Below are 21753 nucleotides of genomic sequence, written 5' to 3'. Positions count from 1 at the left end.
TTAATCCTGGACTTTTTCTAGGAGCCATTTCTTCAACTTTCACCTTGAAACTATTTGGGTTCAGGCTTTGTTTGATGGTCAAGGCAACTCATTCCATTCCTGAGCTCCTGTGCGAGCTCAGGAGCTGTCTTCTCCTCACTTGTCCTTTTTCTGATATCCCCTCTTCTCCTCTCCAACATATTGGGTGCGTTCGTAAAGCCAACATGACGCTCTACACCAGTGATTCCCAACCGGGTACCCCTAGGGGTACTTGAACAGCTTGCAGGGGGTACTTGGAAAGATTGGGGATTGCAATTTATTTCCTAAATAATAAAAAACAATTTCATAGGCCCGTTTCTAAGATGATACGTACGCAACGCGACTAGTTCCCTAGTAGATGGGCTGGCTTCATTCCTCTGTTTTTAACCATTTTTAACGGTTCACCTGCCCAGAGTGCGCTCGCTCTGCCACTCCGTCTCCTCAGACAGAGTGTGCTCTGCTGCTCAGAGAGTGTAGCACTCTGAATAACCCAACAACACTGTATTCCAACAGCACTCTTGCAAGCGTCCAGTTTGTGCCCAGAGTGCACTCTGGTGCTCGGTGTGACGATGGAAGGAAGAGACAGCGTTGAAACACTAGTGTTGTAATCAAGTTTGTTGCCTTTAGGGCCTAAAGTTTAGGGAATTCACGACTCCTGAATTTTAGTAGTCGTTTGAAAGTTGGTCACCCTCCACCTCAATTGTTTAGGAGAATTCTGCAATGGTGATTTGCTGTGAAAGTCCTGTGACAATGTCGATATCCAACTGACTCATTAAACTCGTGTCTAGTGGCATAATATCACCATCGACCATTGTAACATGAATTGTCAAAGATTACATGAAGAGTGGGCTGTTTAGACTATTGAAATATAGCTGAATTACCTGTATCATTGGTGCAGGTTGACTTGGCATCTAGTAAGTTAGCTCCTTCTCCGGGCCGGCTGGCAGCTCGGACCCTCTAAACACGGCCAGCTCTGTCGTCTGTGAGATGTGAGAGCCATCCAGGGCTCACACGTTCAGTTGTGCCCCACCAAAAGGCAGGACTAAAACATAATACGGTATAGAAAGTGTCCAGCTAACTTAGCTCATCTAAGCTAGCTTATCCACAACAAAGCGGCTGTAGCTCAGGAGGTAGAGCGGGTCGTCCACTAATCGCTTTGGATAAAAGAGGTCGGTGGTTCGATTCCCAGCTCCTCCTGTCTGCATGTCGAAGTATCTTTGGTGCAAGACACTGAACCCCAAATTGCTTCCGGTGCTAACCTGCCGCCATCCTTGGGTGAATGTACCTACTGATTGTAAAGTGCTTTGGATAAAAGCGCTATATAAATGCAGGCCATTTACCATCTCCTTGGGTAACCCTGTCCTTCTCACACTGGAACTCCTTCCTTCTCCAAACTGGGACTCCCCTTCCTTCCGGAGGCAAAAGGCCTCTTAAAGGTATAGGCACATTATGTCCGTCGAAGAATTATTGATTATAATGAGTTGAAGGGATATACCACTCGACAACTGTTTTGTGGACAAAAAAACCCATCACCTGACCTTCCCTATCAGCATGGGGGTTGAGTAGATAATAACTGAATCCTAATTTGGGAGTGAACTTATTAGGCTACTTTGGACCACCACGACATATCTCAAGTCTCTCCTATTGTATTGTATTCTCTTTCCCACCCCATTGCTTCTTTAAAATCCTCTCTTCTATCCTAGACTTTCCTTCTCTTCTCTTGTGGAGGCCCTTTTCTCCTAATCTGCCTCTTTACCCCTCTGTCTCCTTTCCATCTGTGTCTCCATTTTCGCATGTTTTTCCCCTGGTCTCTCCTCTCTTTTCTTTTCTTAACCCCTCGCCCTCTCTGCTTGCCTGTCCATCACAGTGATGTCGAGGTGCTGATGTACAGGAAGAGGATTGCGGTAAGGCAGTGCAGATGCCAGACAGTAGGCTCCTTTATCCCACTGTAACACACAAAGAGAGCCCAGAGAGACCGGGGGCCTCTCTCTGAACGACATGCAGCGAGAATGGCTAGGGCCCCCACATTACTATAAGCCTACACACACACACACACACACACACACACGCACACACACGCGCACACGCACACGCGCACACACACACACACACGCACGCACACGCACACACACACACACACACACGCACACGCACACACACACACACATGCACGTGGGCATATGCACACTTGTGGATGGGTATTGAACTTTTAGACTTTTAGTTATACAAACATTTCTCAGAGGCAGAGGCAAGAATGATCTGATTGGTTGAGTTAAACCTCAGTGGGCGGTTTTTCCTGCAAAGTAACATTAGTCTGAAGCGCAGAGAAGTAGCGCAAACCTTTAAGCCCACGGGCCACTCCCCCTACAGCCGCTTTCCCCTCACCCCTGTCTTTGCCACCCGCTCACCACCACCCATATCCCCCTAGCCACTCCACATACCCACCCCTCGAATCCAGACTCTCTACCACCTACCTATCCCTAGGAGGGAGAAGGTGGGCGTCAGTGTTTTGAGATGGAGGTAGAAGGTGGGCGTCAGTGTTTTGAGATGGAGGTAGAAGGTGGGCGTCAGTGTTTTGAGATGGAGGGAGAAGATGAGCGTCAGTGTTTTGAGATGGAGGGAGAAGGTGAGCATCTGTGTTTTGAGATGGAGGTAGAAGGTGAGCGTCAGTGTTTTGAGATGGAGGGAGAAGGTGAGCATCTGTGTTGTGAGATGGAGGGAGAAGGTGAGCGTCAGTGTTTTGAGATGGAGGTAGAAGGTGGACGTCAGTGTTTTGAGATGGAGGGAGAAGGTGGACGTCAGTGTTTTGAGATGGAGGGAGAAGGTGGGCGTCAGTGTTTTGAGATGGAGGGAGAAGGTGGGCGTCAGTGTTTTGAGATGGAGGGAGAAGGTGAGCATCAGTGTTTTGAGATGGAGGGAGAAGGTGGGCGTCAGTGTTTTGAGATGGAGGGAGAAGGTGGGCATCAGTGTTTTGAGATGGAGGGAGAAGGTGGGCATCAGTGTTTTGAGATGGAGGGAGAAGGTGAGCGTCAGTGTTTTGAGATGGAGGCAGAAGGTGAGCGTCAGTGTTTTGAGATGGAGGTAGAAGGTGGGCGTCAGTGTTTTGAGATGCATGCAGGGAGAAGGTGAGCGTCAGTGTTTTGAGATGGAGGTAGAAGGTAGGCGTCAGTGTTTTGAGATGGAGGTAGAAGGTAGGCGTCAGTGTTTTGAGATGGAGGTAGAAGGTAGGCGTCAGTGTTTTGAGATGGAGGTAGAAGGTAGGCGTCAGTGTTTTGAGATGGAGGTAGAAGGTAGGCGTCAGTGTTTTGAGATGGAGGGAGAAGGTGGGCGTCAGTGTTTTGAGATGGAGGGAGAAGTTGAGCATCAGTGTTTTGAGATGGAGGGAGAAGGTGGGCGTCAGTGTTTTGAGATGGAGGGAGAAGGTGGGCGTCAGTGTTTTGAGATGCATGCAGGGAGAAGGTAGGCGTCAGTGTTTTGGGCATGTGAAGCTCTCGGTTTGAAGTTTGGCCCACATGATAGAGATTATAGGAGTCTTGAGTCTCACGCGTCTCCTTCCTCTTCTCTCACACATGTTTGTGTTGCTAATGATGAGGAAGAGGAGGAGGAGAGGAAGGGAGGCAGGGCAGAGGAAGAGAGACACATGCCTTTCTGCTCCCTGTGGACACTGAGACACGTGAGGTGTGGAAGTAAGGCCAAGCTGCAGGCCGCATGCGCCTCCCTGAAGGCCTCGCTTTTTTTTTGGGGGGGGGGGGGGGGGGGGGTTATGTTGCACGACAACAGTGAGGCAAAACTGTTCCAGGGGGATCAAGAGCAGCCACTACTGCTTACACTCTGGGTCTGGACCCAAAATGGGCGTCTTTTGAGCTCCAAATCAAAGATGATCTTATAGAGGAGCAATAAGGCAGGTTGTTACCACGGCGTATAGTCACCGTGATGTCACCCATTGGTTTTTGGACTGTTTTGAAGCCTCGAGGTTGGCATTTTCACACACACACACACACACACACACACACACACACACACACACACACACACACACACACACACACACACACACACACAGAACGGTATGAGCTGCGACAACACAGACAGTATTGTTGTGGGGGTTTTCTCAGGTCACCAGATTATGATCAGCAAGCTGCCCAGGACAGCTGCAGTAAAAACTGTGTGTGTCTGTGTATGTGTCTGTGTCTGTGTCTGTGTGTGTGTGTGTGTGTGTGTGTGTGTCTGTGTCTGTGTGCGTGTGTGTGTGTGTGTGTGTGTGTGTGTGTGTGTGTGTGTGTGTGTGCTATCAGAGAATACCATCTACCGGCGTTGTCAGTCTATGACCATGAATTTAAAAGGGCATTTAGTGACTTTGTCTTTTGAGATGCCAGAAAATGGACAGTGACGTGTGCAGAGTCCCTTCCTTCCAAACACCTGATGTAGGCTGCCTTCAGCCTACTTGAATCCCATAACTTAACCCTAACCCACAGTATGACAAATGGCTTCCGTTGCCATGGTGGGAGCTAGAGTCTCAAATCTCCCAACAGCTCCTGATCGGAATGAATGAAGGTATCATTAGTGGGGAAAATTTACTTCCTCAGATAATGTTTCGACTGATAAGAAGCAGTTATGTGGAGAATGAGAAGTATGCTATGTTTTACGCAAAACAGCAGTGTGGGAGGTCTCGTCACGCTGGTGTTCAGCTTGGCTAGCTTGGAACATGCTCGTGAGCTTTTTGGTTCAACTTTCCACCACAATCTTAATTAAGACTCAAATTTGGATGAAGTAGAATGACTCATAACTAAAGATCAATAACTACTGAAGATCAAACAGGGGACACACAGGAGGGACAGTGGGTAGGAGAGTTGGGTGAATCACAACAGGCTTGCTTGGTTCGTTCAGGTTGACTGCTGGCAGAGTGGATTAACATAATAAGGTTAAAAGCCAGCTCAGAACAGGACAAAGGGACAAAATGTGTGTTGGATCTGGGTTCATTAAAGGCAAAACAGGCCTTACACCACTGTGTTCGGCAGATTCTTCCTCAAATGTTGTGCAGAGGACTGCACAGGAAGTCAAATAGCTACATTAGGACTGCACAGGAAGTCAAATAGCTACATTAGGACTGTACAGGAAGTCAAATAGCTACATTAGGACTGCACAGGAAGTCAAATAGCTACATTAGGACTGCACAGGAAGTCAAATAGCTACATTAGGACTGTACAGGAACTCAAATAGCTACATTAGGACTGCACAGGAAGTCAAATAGCTACATTAGGACTGTACAGGAAGTCAAATAGCTACATTAGGACTGTACAGGAAGTCAAATAGCTACATTAGGACTGTACAGGAAGTCAAATAGCTACATTAGGACTGTACAGGAAGTCAAATAGCTACATTAGGACTGCACAGGAAGTCAAATAGCTACATTAGGACTGCACAGGAAGTCAAATAGCTACATTAGGACTGCACAGGAAGTCAAATAGCTACATTAGGACTGTACAGGAAGTCAAATAGCTACATTAGGACTGCACAGGAAGTCAAATAGCTACATTAGGACTGCACAGGAAGTCAAATAGCTACATTAGGACTGCACAGGAACTCAAATAGCTACATTAAGTAGCATTCTGGGTGTATCAAATAGATACATTAAGTAGCATTCTGGGTGTATCAAATAGATACATTAAGTAGCATTCTGGGTGTATCAAATAGATACATTGCAAGGCCCTTGGCTGAACCTTCTTATTCCTGAAAGGAGAACATCTGAACTTTCCAATGTCTTTTGAGAACAAACCTGCAGCAGTGTTTCCACTGTTGGAGGCAAGCTTGCAGAAAAAAACTGGCTACATGTGTAACATTATTTTTGTTACATTGTAAATGTAAGATGATAATACTAACAATGAATAAAGATGTTAGTGAGAACGTTTTGGGAAAGTGGTTCCCTGACCTGAATTCTTCAGTTCTATACTTTGTTTGTTTGTTTGTTTGGTTTATTTCGGATCAAGAATGCATAAAAACCATTACAAATTTACAATTAATACAGTAGTAAAAAAAAGTACACAATATGTAAATCGAAAGTAAAATGATCCAAGGATAGCCCAGTAAAGCAGCTTAAAGTTACAAACTAGAAGCCTGCTTATTTCCACTGGGGTCCTTCAAATATCAAAACCTTAATATTACACAATTGTACTTTATAAAAGAAAAACAGAAAAAGGAACTGTCTATCGATGACACATAAAATATATGATATATACAAATGAAATCTCAGCGAAGGTGTTGCAATTACTCTCTAGTCAACATCTCATTTTTTAGATGAGTCTTGAGAGCACGTTTAAAGACATTCACAGTTGTTTATGCCTTGCACTGAAGCAGGTCAATTATTCCAAAAGTTGATAGCAGTGTTACAAAATGACGTTTGGGTTTGGCTTCCTGCAATAGGTTTCTGAATTGAATATTGGGCAGATCTGGTATTATAGGAATGAATTTCACTTGTTCTTACAACACCCTCCTTGAGATAACCAGGGCTAAGGCCGTTCAAAATGCGATATATGTGACACAATTTAAGTTGCTTCACCCTTAAATCAATCGGTAACCAACCAAGTTTACTAAACTCAGTAGCGCGAATATGAAACCTATTGTGAAGATTAAGCACACATCTTATGGTTTTGTTCTGTGCAGTTTGGAGTTTCCCCATACAGTATATTTTTTGTTTGTTTAATGTGCCTTCACCAGCGCAATTTAGTAATTGTCTATTCTGTTTTATCGTAGCATTTTAGCATTTTTTGTAATTTTGCCTAAACTGAACTAAACTATAGGTACAACTAAACTAAACCCCTCCTCCTCCCCCTCATGCCAGTTGCAACACAGGTGAAGTTAGTCCATCTAACAGACAAGGAGGCTGCCAGCACAACTCCATAGCAGCCTTCTCCAAAACAACTGAAGACAGTGGGCTCCACGTCTTCACCGTTCAAAAAGACCTCTATTATATTTACACCATCATTTAGTGACACGCTGAACTCCAGCCGATTCATTTGCAACACTCAATGGTGGACAGGACGTTCTATTCACTATGGAGAAGGCTATCATCCTGCCTGTGTGGACCAACACGTGTTTCATTTGGCACGAGGGGGGGAGAAGAAGGCGATGACGGGATATTCATTTTTGGGTGACTTGTACCTTTACGTCCTGATGGTAAAGTGAAAACACATGACGTTCAGCACAAAGATCTCCCTGAGGGTTTGCTGTTGCTACTGTTTCACTGCTGGGGCCATGTGAATTATTACAGTTACAGTTGAGCAACAATGTGCCTTTCACACACACACACACACACACACACACACACACACACACACACGCACGTGCACATCACTCTCTCAGCGTAACCAGTCACAAATCCCACTCATGGAGTCCCATGCCTCCACAGAGTATTGACTTGAAAGCTCTTTCTGGACGGATCAAATGGGGGAGCAGACTGTTGCTCTCACCTCACTCTGCCCTCCGCTCGCCGGCCTGTCCATCCTCCAGAAACAACATCCTCCCTCTCGCTTCACTCGCTCTCCGCGTGCGTTTCCCTCCTCCGCTATAGCTCTCTCTTTCTTTTCTCTCAGGGCATTCACAATTCACCTTCCACACTCGCCCCGCTCACCCAGGGAGGAGCATGAATGGCTTCTCTTGTAGCTCAGCGGGGTCACGGACGTGTAACTCTGAGAGGGACGTGTGCTCGCCGTCACAGATTGTGTTCATATTCACACAGTCATCTTTGTACTCGATAAGTGACTTGACAACGTGACAACAATTTAGCTGGAGCTCCATTTACTGTGATTGAAACAGATAACTGGGCCTAAAAAGAATGATTGACTGTTAATGGCCAAGGATAACAATAACAATTTGCGATACTTCGTTGACCGCTGTGGGGAATTCTCCTTTGGCTTGCTCGCCTTAGCGTCAGATAGAAACCAGCTGGAGCTGGGAGGGATACTACTAGTGTTTTGCTCAAGAGCACTTCAGCAGGGCGCCACAGGGGTTTGGAATCCTGGCCTGCTGTTTAAAGGATGGCCTCATATTGTCACATGAACTAGTTGTTGGATGAGACAGAACAAAGAATTCACTCAGAAATGGATGCAGATCAAGTAGTGGTGCAAACAAGTGATGGAAAAGAGCAATACAAGCATTTTTAGAAGTTCATCAGCAATTGCAAAGTGCAAATAACATCTTCAGCATTTCACCTTTATATACACTCTTCCCTGCGCAAACATTTCATTCATCAGCCCGTCCTCACAAGGAAAACGACAACATTGTTCGATTTTCAAGGCGGTTTAACCGACCGATGTTAACGAATGCGTAAGTCCTTGTGTGCAGTGTACAGTATATGCGAGTCTGGAGCTGTAACCAGGAAGCAGTGTTGACCTCTGGCGGTCTTCAATGGAACAACAGTCTGATTTTGAAATAGCTCGCTGACAAGTAACGGCGCGGACACACCAGAGGCGTTGAGTTTCATTTCGGCGTCCTTGTTAACAGGGGAGACCGATCACACCGCGGCCGCGACGCGTTGCGTCTGTCTCACATCCTGCAGCGAGAGTTTCTGCGTCCGGTCTATTTTTGACGCGAGCCCGCAAGCGGCCACGTGTGCATGGCCAGGCTCCTGCTCCACGCTTCCGTCACGTTTCTGGTGTGTCCCAGGCGATAAGGTGTGAAGGGGTGGAGTTAAGCGCACTGGTAGCTTCCTCGTCTTTCAACTTCCTCGTCGCGAGAGACCTGGTTCGTGTCCCGACGTGTCCTGTTTTGAACCATAACCCAAGTCGTTTTACTTGCCTAAAAATAACCGTTTAGAACCAGGAAAACGCGGTGCCACCAATCCCAACGAGGCCGCTTTACACCTCCATGCACCCGCAGCATCAGGCCGCTAGCATCGAGCCTCCCCCACGCGGTCACCCTCCCTCTCCACTAACGGAACTGAAACACAGGCGTATCACCTGAGCACACGTTTTCGCTAATAAATGTCGTTTCGGGGAGTCATTGGAAATCGACTTATTCTGTCGCTTCGGTATGAGAACGTGGTGGTTTAATTACTCGAGGCTTCAGTATCTTACACCTGTTGTCTTGCCAGCTGACATGAGAAATGTTCAGTTCTCTGTGGTGGCGGTGATCGGACAGTATATTGGACTTTGCTCCATCGATGCATGTGGGCGGGGCACGGTCACGCTCTCAGCACAGCAGGCAGGCTAGCTCTGCATGAACAGGTGGAAGTTGGCTCTGGTGAACTCCTGGTGGATGGAGTCTAGGAGGGCGTCGTCCCCCTCACCTCCCTCCGCCCCTCCCTCCCTCCTCCCCCCTCCCCCTCCCCCTCCAGGCGGGGGCGGCTGGAGCTCGGGGGTGTAGGTGAAGCTCAGGGACGTGCGGTAAATGAGGCCGTCCAATCGGATGAGAGACAGCGGCACGGTGATGACCCGCCGCAGACAGCGCCAGCCGTCGCTGAACACGGACACGTCGGGGACCACGCAGAGCAGAGACTTGGGAGACCTGGGAGGAGACAGGAGGAGGAGATGAACAACTAAACGTGTCGCCAGTAGACTGGGACTTTGTTTAATTATGGTTGAATAACAAGGCATCTAATTAATTATGCTAACAATGCAGCAGAGGCAATCCCCCTTTATCAGGGTTCCCATGGGTCCTTGAAAGTTTGAATTGGAGGATAAAAATCAAAGCCAAGGTCAAAGTATTTGAAAATAGACATATATAGACGGTTTTCACTAGCTGCAACCCCACAGCACTTCCTTTTTCTCAGCTTCTTCTTCTGTGTTTTATGGCGGTTGGCATACTTAAATGTTACATTACCACCACCTGAATTGTATCAGCTTCACAGTTCTAACTATTTACAGTGTCCACTTCCTCAGCTGTTCAGGGGAAAACACTGACATAGCCTACTTCTATCTCAGTTTTTTATTTTTTGCTATACTTTTAAATGTAAATGTAGGCCTATGTGTGCAATAACGTACTGATAGTACGTTACTCTGTAACATGTAGCTTTTATTAGCCTCTCAGGCTAGCTCCGGACCAGACAACAACGGTTCCTACTACCCAGCGTGTGCAGGTCTTTCCGACAGATGTGGTTGTTATGGCAACTATCAACAACAACAACAACAACAACAACAACAACAACTACTACTACTACTAACTACTACAAGACATAAAGACCGAAATAGGCTACCTTGTTACTCTGTTTGTCGGAGACACGGCCTAACGTTAACATGTAATATGAGCCGAATATCAGCCTGCGCTCAGCTATGTATACAGGAAGTAAACCGGATATTCAGGTGGGTTGTGACGGTTGTTATTGTTGTCAAGTTAAAACCGTCTATAGAAGAGGCTCACTGAAAATTAGTACATTAGTAGGCTACGTTAGTAAATAGGCTACGCGGCGGTGTGACTGAAGTCAAATGATGCAGGTTAAACAGTAGCAATTCACACTTTCAAGCCTCTCTCTCTTTCTTTTTAATAGGTGTCTGCATGTGAGCTTCTGTGAAACTGCTAGTTCTCATTTAAAAAATTCTCAGTGTTGTAACAGTAATTAACCTTGATCCATGTCTCAAACGATACCATGTTGGATCCTTTGGGCCTGGAAAGTCCTTGAGAAGTCCTTGAATTCGATGTTTAAGAAGATGGGATCCCTGATTCCTATCACTCAACAACTGCTATTATTATCAGCACTAGAAATAGTGTGCGCTCATTTCTAGCACGGCACGCTTCACGGATGCGCAGTTGAGTTGCGCCGTGCAGCTCACCCCTCTGCCTTATAATATAGTAGTGTAGTGAGATATGATTGACGGCATGTCAGTCAAAAATATGAACTAAAGGGCTTGAAAAGGAACTGGGGGCAAACAAAAGGATATGTGTGACCTGCTCTGACAAAATCAGTCACATTGACCCCGAAACCCATTTTGAGTTTTACTAAACTGTTGGAAAGAGGAGAATGTCAGCTTTCTGGTGATATCAGATATGACATCAGATATGTTTTTCTACTGAAGTAGCCATGAAAAGGATCAGTCAGCGTTAAATACCCGACCGAAATCGAATGAAAACTGATTGTATATGACGATGATATATGATGATTTATTATTATGATGACACAATATATTGACACGCGTAAATTCTGCCCGTTGTTTTCAGAAACACTGGCAGAAGTCTCCCATTCTGAATGCCCTGCCTTTATAGTGTGTGGTGGTGTTGTTTTAAGGTATTCCATTCAAACCCATACTGCCCCCTCAGCGTGAGGATCCGCTTCCCGCCACTAATTGACTGCAGCTTCTCGTACAAAGAGCGTATTGTGGCCTGACGGTGTTGTACAAACACAGCCTCCCTCTGCGCTGCCTAGCTGCTGGTATCTGCTCAAGCTGGTGGCGAGCCACTCCCCGCGGGCCAGAGAGGCTGACTTGCGATGCCTCAGCACTTTTGGGTGTGTGGGATCTGAGGTGGCTTCTGACGTCAGATGCGCCATGTGAGCTGTGGCGAGGGGATAACCTGAATGTAAAGATTCAGCAGACTCGTCCACAAGACTCCTCCCTTCAATCCTCTGTCTCACCAGGAAGCTCGTGAATGAGAGAGCGTTGTTCCCTGTAATCCAAGCTGAGGTAGTCAACAGTCATGTTTGAATTGACTGTAACATAAACCTTATTTTATACCTTGAGTCCAGTCTGTTTGATTGACTGTAACATCGTTTTATACCTTGAGTCCGGTCTTGGGATTGGTTTGGTTTCTCGAAAATCATCTCTCAAGACATGTTTTTGACACAATGAAGATGGGCAAATAGGAAAGAAAAAATACATTTTGTCAAACTTGTTTGGAGAATTGCTTATCTGCTCCCTCCCCAAAATGTGTTAAAAAATAACTATTATTCTGATCCAATTAAGAGAGCATTTTTGCTCTCTTAATTGGCTTAGCTTAGGTGCTTTTTGTTCTGTATTCATTTGAGCGTCTACATTTTTTCTGACTATGACTACTACTATTTTTTTTAATGTTGAAGCCTATTCATGCTGGACAAGACAACCCAACTGAAAATGATAGGCCTTTTTCTGAAACATCCCAAAGTCGTCAATGTCGACAATGCTAGCCAGACGGAGCTAAAAGCCTGTTGTGTTTTTTATTGAAATACCTCAACAAATGACAAAATAACTACTTTCAAATGTGGGTCAAACGGAAGATTATTTGGGTTAAACACGCTTAGTTACGCAACATTGTCAAGTGGAACCCATTTAAAATGTCATATTTAGGCCAACTTTTACGACGAACCAACGTAGCAGGCCTGAACAGTCTCACTTTAACAGGACTAAAACTTTAATTTGCCCTTTGTGCCGTTCAGCTCCACACCTGGTGCCTCTGGTAAAGTGGCATGAGAGCGAATGGCACGGAACGGTCATAAAGAGAAATAGGCCTCAATACTGATTATTACAGCAAAAATCCATATATATATATATATATATATATAATATAATAATCAGGGTCCATTCAACGTATCAGAAATGGAAACGTATGGACCCTGATTATTATATTATATATATATATATATATATATATATATATATATATATATATATAATATAATAATCAGGGTCCATTCAACGTATCAGAAAGTTGGTGTCCTACAACAGAGCAACTAAAGAGGATTTTAACTTACTCCCACAAATCTAGACTGATAATAACAGGTGAATTCTGTTTTTAGGTGGATTTTTGCTGTAATAATCAGTATTGAGGCCTATTTCTCTTTATGACCGTTCCGTGCCATTCGCTCTCATGCCACTTTACCAGAGGCACCAGGTGTGGAGCTGAACGGCACAAAGGGCAAATTAAAGTTTTAGTCCTGTTATATATATATATATATATATATATATATATATATATAGATATGGGTTCCGGTGGGGTTCCGGACTCAAGGGGGTACGGTGGCGCAGTCGGTAGCGCTGTCGCCTCACAGTCAGAAGGTCCTGCGTTCGATTCTCGCCTGGGACACTGTGGGCGCTGTGGTTGTGTTCCCCCCCATATCTTCAGTGCCTACTGCCCAGGTGGGTTATCTCGTCGTAAGGGCCTTTCTCTCTGTGTAGAGTTTGCATGTTCTCCCCGTGCTCCCCCAGGGGGTTCCTCCGTATATAACCCCCCCACTAAAAACATGCAGAAGATCAGATCGTCATCGTCATCCGACCAGTGACGACAACATCCGAAGTTGGTCCCCGGGCGCTGTACGAGAAAGCGACCACTGCTCCTGGCCTGCCCCCCGGAGGAAAGGACAAGCCTGGATGGGTTAAATGCAGAGGACACTTTTCACCGGCCACCGTCAGCATGAGTGTGTTGTGGCCGCATGCATGTGTTGTGGTGTTCGTGTGACAATAAAAGAAGGGCTTGTCCGTTACGAGAGTTCCTATCTGGAGGAAACTCCAGGTGGGCACATGCAAATACAGAAAGGCCCTTTTTGACAAGCCCACCTGGGCAGATTGCACTGAGGACATGGAAATGGCAACACACCCTCAGCGCCCACAGTGTCCCAGGCGGGAATCGAACCCAGGACCTTCTTGCTGTAAGGCGACAGCGCTACCACTGTGCCACCGATACAGCATTATTCAATAGTATTCATGGGTAGAATTTGTGTTAATATTATTAAATCTCAGCCCTAGTCATCATCTTTGAACTAATTTACACATAAAGTAGTTGCTGTTGTTTTCCTTTGCCTCCGTTTGAAACTGTACGTTTATTTGAGCACCACAAACTCCACTGCCTGTTTTCCATGCATCCAACAGAGCAGCTGCAGCATTTGTTTGGCTGCCTCTATCAAGATAGTCTGGTCTTCTGATGTTTGTACCTCGGGAAAGACCGCCTCACAAATCATGCAATGCCTGCTCAAAATGATGGGCATATATAGCATGCCACGAATTGTGTTTTAGGGTGTACTTCCTAGGAGTTGTATGGGCTTCAGATCCCATAAGTCTCCCAAAAGACCAACTGTAACCACATGAGGGTGTGATTATAAAACCCTTGAAAAACATTAAGTTTGTCTGCATCAATTGTAGGCCTCACATTTTGCTACTATTGGGGTTGGGGGGGTCAGCTTTTCAAAAAACATCAAAAAGCGATACAAATTTTGTCATTATTATCCATGTAATTGTGTTGTCTAGTGAGCTTTGAATGGAAAGCATGAGCTATATCTAGGGTTGTGCAGTGTAGTCTGTGGATACAGAACCATGCAACTTTTATATTCTAGTAAAAAGAGAAAGTGAAACAGCAAAAGAGTTATGAGGTTTTCATGTGGCCGCAGCAATATGGTGCATAAGGTAATAAAGACAGCAGTGAAGGAGTCCCATGTGCTATAATCCCTCTGCAACTGTAAAATGTCTTGAGACCATAAGGCACGTTATAAGCAGATCATATTTCAGTCACTTATTTGTACCCACTTTCCCTCAACCTGCATTGTCAACTTTTACTTAGTGATTCACATTTCCCTAAATCCCCATCGGGGATCAGGGCCCAATGATTGCCCTGATTACCTAATGATGTGATGCACTCAAGCAATGATGACAACATCTGGTGAACTCATCACTGATGACATCACTCACTGATGACAGCCCGGAGGCTTTGGAGACCACTGTGTTCCAGACCAGGCGGGGTCTCCCAAGGGGGGTCTAACTCCCAGGGGCCCACTAGTTATTATTAGTTTTATGTATGTATTTATTTCTTTATTATGTTTTACTTATGTAATAAGATAGCAAAGGCATATTTAATTTCTCCCACAATCCTAAATATGGTCTCTAATTGTGCCATTGTCGTGAGAAGCCAACAGCAGCTAACCAGAGCATCGGAGGATGGCTTGGCCATAAAACGTGGTGGAAACTATAAACAAATATTTTCAAAACTTGTTTGTTCGTCAAAAGAACAATAAGAAGACTCTAATAAGGGGTTTCCTTCTGTCTGTTCAAGATGTGAACTGGAGTTGAATTGTCTTACACAAAATGCACAAAGTCTTTTTCCGACAGGCCCCTCCCCTCGACTCTCCACAACCTATAAAAGTCAAGGAGGTGGTGAGGCGCTGAGTGGTCACACATCACAATAGCAGGCCTATAAGGCATAAGAACATACAGTAGAGACCTGTTGGAGTAGGAGGCTTGTTAGCAGTGCTGTGTTTATGTTTCTGCCCTCCTTTTTTGGTCTCTGGGTATTTTGTATTTTATTTTATGGAGTACAGTAGCCAAGTTAATGGACTGGACTGCTTACGTGTTGGGGGGAAATTGAGAAAAAAAAGTGATGGCGTCTCGATGAGCTGAGATGAGGGCTGTGCACAAATAATCATCATCATCATCATCATCATCATCAGCATCATCATCATCATCATCAGCATCATCTTATCTTATAATAAGAATTGAGAATTGCAACTTGTTTAATTTGTTTTTTGAAGCTGAGTCTAGGATTATACCAAGGTATTTAAAACTGGAAACCACTTGTAACTTCTCACCTGATACATAAACAGAAGTTTGGGAGACATAATTTCTTCTTTTTGTAAAAAACAACAACATACAGACTGTTTTTAGGCCGGTGCTTGCACTGGCCTATGGGAGCATGTGTGTCCCAATCGCTGCATACACGACTCCTGGCACCCTTTCATCAAGATGGGCTTTTACTTTGAAATTTGTTTTATTTGACGAATGTCTGGTTTCGGACTTCCTGTCTGCCCTGTTCTGATCTTGTTTTATGATAAGGTGCAGGCAGGAGTCTGCAAGCCATTTTGTGACGCCTTCCATGGTCTGTGTAAGTTTATCAGCAGCTTCTTCACAGTTTTTCCCATGCATATATATTACTGGGTCACCTGCGTACATTTGGATGTCAGCGCCAACACATGTTGAAGGCAGATCATTAATGTATAGGCTAAAAAGGAGTGGGCCCAGGATAGAGCCTTGAGGCACTCCGACATCACAAGTGAGAGTGGTGACACCATATCCTTAAACCTGACACACTGATTTGGTTTCCAGTCTTTTCTTGTCATCTTATTAAACCTCCTCTCCTCTCATATTCTTCCTATCTTCTCTCAACTCACTTGAACATGGTCTCCGCCTCACTGTTTCCAAACCAGACTTTGAGATGGGGGCTGAAGTTCTCTCCGTGGACCTCCAGCATAGCAACGTGTCCACCGCCGTTCACCTGCAAAGATCATATTTTACTTTAAATGTTTGTATTTTCTCTAAAACAGACTGGTCTTTTGTATGACAGTATATACGAGCCTAGTTTATTTTTCCTACACCCAAGGATTTTGTTTTCCAAGATGAGGTCCCTGAAAGAGATACCACGCCTGTCTGTCAAAACCAAAGACACGCGGTGTAAAAGGATGGAGAACACCAGGGACGGTGTAGCGTTATTGTCCAAATGTTAGCTTCTCAAGTCATGTGTCCCACAGAAACCCGTGAAACGGTGCATCTTTTTTGCGGCCTCTGTAGACCCAAGGAAAATTAGAAGCACCACAAAAGCTCTGTTTGGACATAATGTGTAATTCTCACAATTATTCTTAGGGCTTCTCATTCGTTCTCATGATGCCCCCCAAAACAAACAAACAAACAAACAAACAACAACAACAAAACAAACAACAACTACAAACGCTACAAAGTTTTTCTAGACCTAAAGAGGAGGATGTAATCCTTCAACTAAAAGGAAAAACACATATCACCAACATTGGAGATACAAGGTTTGACACACATGACAGTGTGTGTGTGTGTGTGTGTGTGTGTGTGTGTGTGTGTGTGTGTGTATGTGTGTGGGTGTGTGTGTGTGTGTGTGTGTGTGTGTGCGCGCGCGCGTGTGCATGTACGCGTGTGCGCATTCCATTTGCACTGGGAATTTCCCAGTTCACAGACGTCACCTGAACTTGGATTTCCTACTTTGAAACTCGTGGGAACCTCACCATCCAAGACTTCAAAATCAAAGATGGCAGCTCCCGCACAATGGAAATAAGCCTCTGGGCCTCTATTGTTAGATTTGGTTTTCCTTTTATATGCAGGCCATGCCTCGGCAGAGCTGCTGTACTTTTAAATGAAAAGATCAAATAAAATCAATCAATCAATCAATCAACACGACATAGCTTACCTCCAGCCCAGTGATCACAGGCACTGGACTAACTGGTGTCTGAATGCAGGCCAGGCCATGGTTAAAGGTGAATTCCACCGCTTCTACCCCGATGATGGTCCAACAGGCTCCATCGTTCAACACCACTCTGCTCTGGTCTCTGACACAGGCTTGGGCCTGGAGAAACAGGGGGGAGGGGGGGGGGGGGGGTGGAGGAGAGGAAGGTGGGGGAGAGGGAGAGAGGGAATGAGAATAAAGGAGGGAGAGATGGGAACAGGGAGAAAGAGAGGGGAGGTTACAGTACAGGACGCATGGAAACAATAAAGACATTAATACACTAATCTGCACTACATGGTTCAATATTAAGCACATTAAGCTTACTTTCATACTTACTGCAGAAAAACTATTTTCAACCCAGGTCTAATGGCTCATGACAGTTGCTACGGTAACGAATCATCTCAGCAAATGTGAGCACAACTCCATCCATGAAAAGCAACTTGGGTGCAACAAGGCCAAAGGAAACCAGAGTCAAGAAAAGGAGCAGCACTCTCAATGTGCTTCCGGATCTTTTGAATGAATCTGGGTCAGACCAACAGATTGATTCAAAAGAGTCGGAAGGACATTGAGAGTGCTGGGCTGTTTCTTTTCTCTCGGCCCCTAGAGAAAAGGACAACTGTAAAAAAAAATATATAAAAAAATCCCCCATCATTATGAGTCGCTCCCATAGAACCAGTCACTGGTAAAACCCTCGATAGTCACACACATATTCAGAAAAAAGGGAGAAAAAGGGAGAAATCTTGTTATCAGGTTCTAATCTCATTATTGTAGGCAGAGGTAGGTGTGTGGCAGTCTCACCTGGTGCTGGGTGATGGTGTCATTGGACAGGCAGAGGTAGGTGTGTGGCAGTCTCACCTGGTGCTGGATGATGGTGTCATTGGACAGGCAGAGGTAGGTGTGTGGCAGTCTCACCTGGTGCTGGATGATGGTGTCGTTGGACAGGCAGAGGTAGGTGTGTGGCAGTCTCACCTGGTGCTGGATGATGGTGTCATTGGACAGGCAGAGGTAGGTGTGTGGGTGGTGCTGGGTGATGGTGTCATTGGACAGGCAGAGGTAGGTGTGTGGCAGTCTCACCTGGTGCTGGGCGATGGTGTCGTTGAACAGGCAGAGGTAGGTGTGTGGCAGTCTCACCTGGTGCTGGGTGATGGTGTCGTTGGACAGGCAGAGTTAGGTGTGTGGGTCGTACCTGGTGCTGGGTGATGGTGTCGTTGGACAGGCAGAGGTACCTGATGCTGGGTGATGGTGTCACTGGACAGGTAGAGGTAGGTGTGTGGGTGGTGCTGGTTAATGGTGTCGTTGGACAGGCAGAGGTAGGTGTGTGGAAGTCTCACCTGGTGCTGGGTGATGGTGTCGCTGGACAAGCAGAGGTAGGTGTGTGGGTGGTGCTGGGTGATGGTGTCGTTGGATAGGTAGAGGTAGGTGTGTGGCAGTCTCACCTGGTGCTGTGCGATGGTGTCATTGGACAGGCAGAGGTAGGTGTGTGGCAGTCTCACCTGGTGCTGGGTGATGGTGTCATTGGACAGGCAGAGGTAGGTGTGTGGCAGTCTCACCTGGTGCTGGGCGATGGTGTCATTGGACAGGCAGAGGTAGGTGTGTGGCAGTCACCTGGTGCTGGGTGATGGTGTCATTGGACAGGCAGAGGTAGGTGTGTGGCAGTCACCTGGTGCTGGGTGATGGTGTCATTGGACAGGCAGAGGTAGGTGTGTGGCAGTCACCTGGTGCTGGGTGATGGTGTCATTGGACAGGCAGAGGTAGGTGTGTGGCAGTCTCACCTGGTGCTGGGTGATGGTGTCGTTGGACAGGCAGAGGTAGGTGTGTGGCAGTCACCTGGTGCTGGGTGATGGTGTCGTTGGACAGGCAGAGGTAGGTGTGTGGCAGTCTCACCTGGTGCTGGGTGATGGTGTCGTTGGACAGGCAGAGGTAGGTGTGTGGCAGTCACCTGGTGCTGGGTGATGGTGTCGTTGGACAGGCAGAGGTAGGTGTGTGGCAGTCTCACCTGGTGCTGGGTGATGGTGTCGTTGGACAGGCAGAGGTAGGTGTGTGGCAGTCACCTGGTGCTGGGTGATGGTGTCATTGGACAGGCAGAGGTAGGTGTGTGGCAGTCACCTGGTGCTGGGTGATGGTGTCATTGGACAGGCAGAGGTAGGTGTGCGGGTCGTCCCTGAACTGGAAGGCACACTTGTGGAGCTGAGAAACCGGCTCGTCCACGTCCAAGATGGCGTGCTGCTTGTTGACCTTACGGATCACCTGGAGGGACAAACAAAACGAAATGAAAACTGAATGCATGTGAATGTATAGACAGGAAAGATTCATTTCCTGATCACTTTTTGTTGATGTCACTTGTTTGGCAATCTGGGCACCCAGAGTCTATCAGTCTGATGACTAATGATATTTTTCGTTTCCGGTGTAAAGCGAACATCCACACCATTCTGGTTCTGTCATTGTTTACAGTCTGACGTTTTATGCAGCTTAACTGTTTAGAGATTAGCCAAAATGTCTGGACCTTCAACACCTACAAGAAGTATCGATCGATCAACTCCATTCTTGCTTCAATCAGAGTCAAGTCTTGGCGTGGGCACCAGAAGCCTAGCCCCTTTCATTCCTGTCGTCGTATCAACTGCTTGATAAGCATCTCCCCTCCACATCTCTTATACGAATGTTGAGTGAGGCGCTAAGGAAAGTCCTAAGCAGCGTACAATGTTGATACGCTCCTCGTACAAGTGTCGCAGAGACATTTCAAAGCCTAAACCTCATGAAACTAATTCAAAAAGGTTATGTTATCATTTAATGAATGTATTGTAACATACAATATTTGAAAAGGGCTGTATTTTAATTGCCCCAACAAAACACATTTCAGAGGGAGGATATTTCCCTCCATGGCACATAAAAAGGTATAAAAAAAACGGACACAACGTACTGAATGAGAAATGTATTTTACATTGAGTAGATTATGATCATTCTATTACAGTATGAGAGTTTATTAGACATACATGTCCAGGCCTCCTGAGGGTTTTGAGAATGCTAGAAACACTAACAAAGATAACTCACAGAAGCTTGCATGAGTGCAATTCAGTGTTCTCTTATATTAACATAATGTGTGTGTGTGTGTGTGTGTGTGTGTGTCTGTGTGTGTGTGTGTGTGTGTGTGGTGTGTGCGCACGTACGTGCGTGTGTGTCCGTGCGTCCGTGTCCGTGCGTCCGTGTGTGTGTTAACGAAGCAATTGCACATAACATGATGTAGGAAGAGAGTTTGTTTAAGATCAATAGTTAGCTCAGCAGATAGTTAGCTGCTGCTACAGTAACAACAAAGAGTCCCAAAGACAACAAAGCTAGCTTACCATACATGTGTGCGTTAGGAAGGGAGTTTAAATCTACTCCAGCTGTCTGAGATACCACAGCTACTGTACCTAAGCTAACAAAGTTAGCCAACAGTAGCCTACCTTTACTGTAGATGTAATATATAGAGGCTGTTTGAGGAGACCAACCCCACTGATGACACATTGTGATAAACATATTTAAGAGAGGAGCTGCTTATGTGGAATGAAACAAAATGACAGGGCACTTCAGACCATGGACAGATTACATTTGGAGATTGTTTTGATACAAATGTGTTTTGATATTGGGGTTGTTTAAAAGAAATCATTGGAATTGGTGACTGAAGTCAGTCAAATGACTTAAACAAATTGTTTTGTTACACAGCGACTTGAACTAAATTACAGAATTGTACAAAGATTACGTTTCAGGTTAGTAGAATAAATCCAAATCCAAAACAATATATCAAAGTGTCTCCATACTCTCAGCCTAGATGAGGATCCCTGAAATGAGCCTGGACATCTGTCCTTAACTGAGTCCACATCCCAATACGAGGGATCAGCCGAGCAGCATTTTGGTAAACAAACCGCGTCACTGGGTGGCAACGGCAATGGAACCCTATGGAGCCCAAGTGGCGCGAGGCTTGAGTGTCTGACTCTAGCCAGTTAACGCTGTTTACATTTTAAAATCTGCGACAGTTTTTATTTATTTTTATTTATTTATTCGTTTATTTGTCAGGGACAATGCAAGAATCATTGTAACAAGTTACAGGAACATGAAACATATGCGATGCATATATCTAGCCAAGGCTATTTTGCAATCCCTGTCCCTGGGTAGGCTTTTCAGTTTCACACAGCTCACACAGTTCACACAGCTTTAGCACGACATGCATATATTATACATCAAACTCTTGAGCTACTTCTGCTCTCACTCAGAATGTCAAAATACAAGCGATGTGATGTATAGTTTTTGAGATATTAACGTTTGTTTGGTACAACTCATACTAATAACTGGCGCGGGGTTCCGCATTTGTGGGTGGCAAGTGACATCACGCTGATTCGTCCTATAGAGTAAATTTGTCTTTTTTTGAGTTTTGTGTGGACCTCAGGAAGAGTAGCAGCTGTTGCATTATGCACAGCTACGGGGATCCAAATAATAAACAGAAGAACAGTAAGTTCTTTCAACACTGATCTAGACTCATCTACACTACAGGCTGATTTATATTGGTGTTAATGTTTAGGCAATTTAGCAGAGGCTAATCATTTAGATTATTATTTATTATTATTATTATTATTA

General features: G+C 45.4%; 1 protein-coding gene across 1 annotated transcript in view; it reads right to left on the bottom strand.

Moving 5' to 3' along the window:
• Window positions 1-9221: 9221 nt before the first annotated feature.
• LOC310771009 (recombining binding protein suppressor of hairless-like protein) overlaps window positions 9222-21753 on the bottom strand; it is a gene marked incomplete at both ends in the record, with an annotated part of 43046 nt that continues 30514 nt past the window's right edge. The window contains 4 exons of the mRNA XM_083663695.1: window positions 9222-9519; window positions 16070-16173; window positions 17110-17265; window positions 19252-19392. Coding sequence (XP_083519821.1) covers window positions 9222-9519; window positions 16070-16173; window positions 17110-17265; window positions 19252-19392 — 699 coding nt within the window. The remainder of the gene's footprint in view (window positions 9520-16069; window positions 16174-17109; window positions 17266-19251; window positions 19393-21753) is intronic.

The sequence above is a fragment of the Poromitra crassiceps genome (genome assembly GCF_964638095.1).
Source record: "Poromitra crassiceps genome assembly, contig: HAP1_SCAFFOLD_304, whole genome shotgun sequence".
Lineage (NCBI taxonomy): Eukaryota > Metazoa > Chordata > Actinopteri > Beryciformes > Melamphaidae > Poromitra > Poromitra crassiceps.
This window is presented reverse-complemented; position numbering and strand designations above follow the sequence as displayed.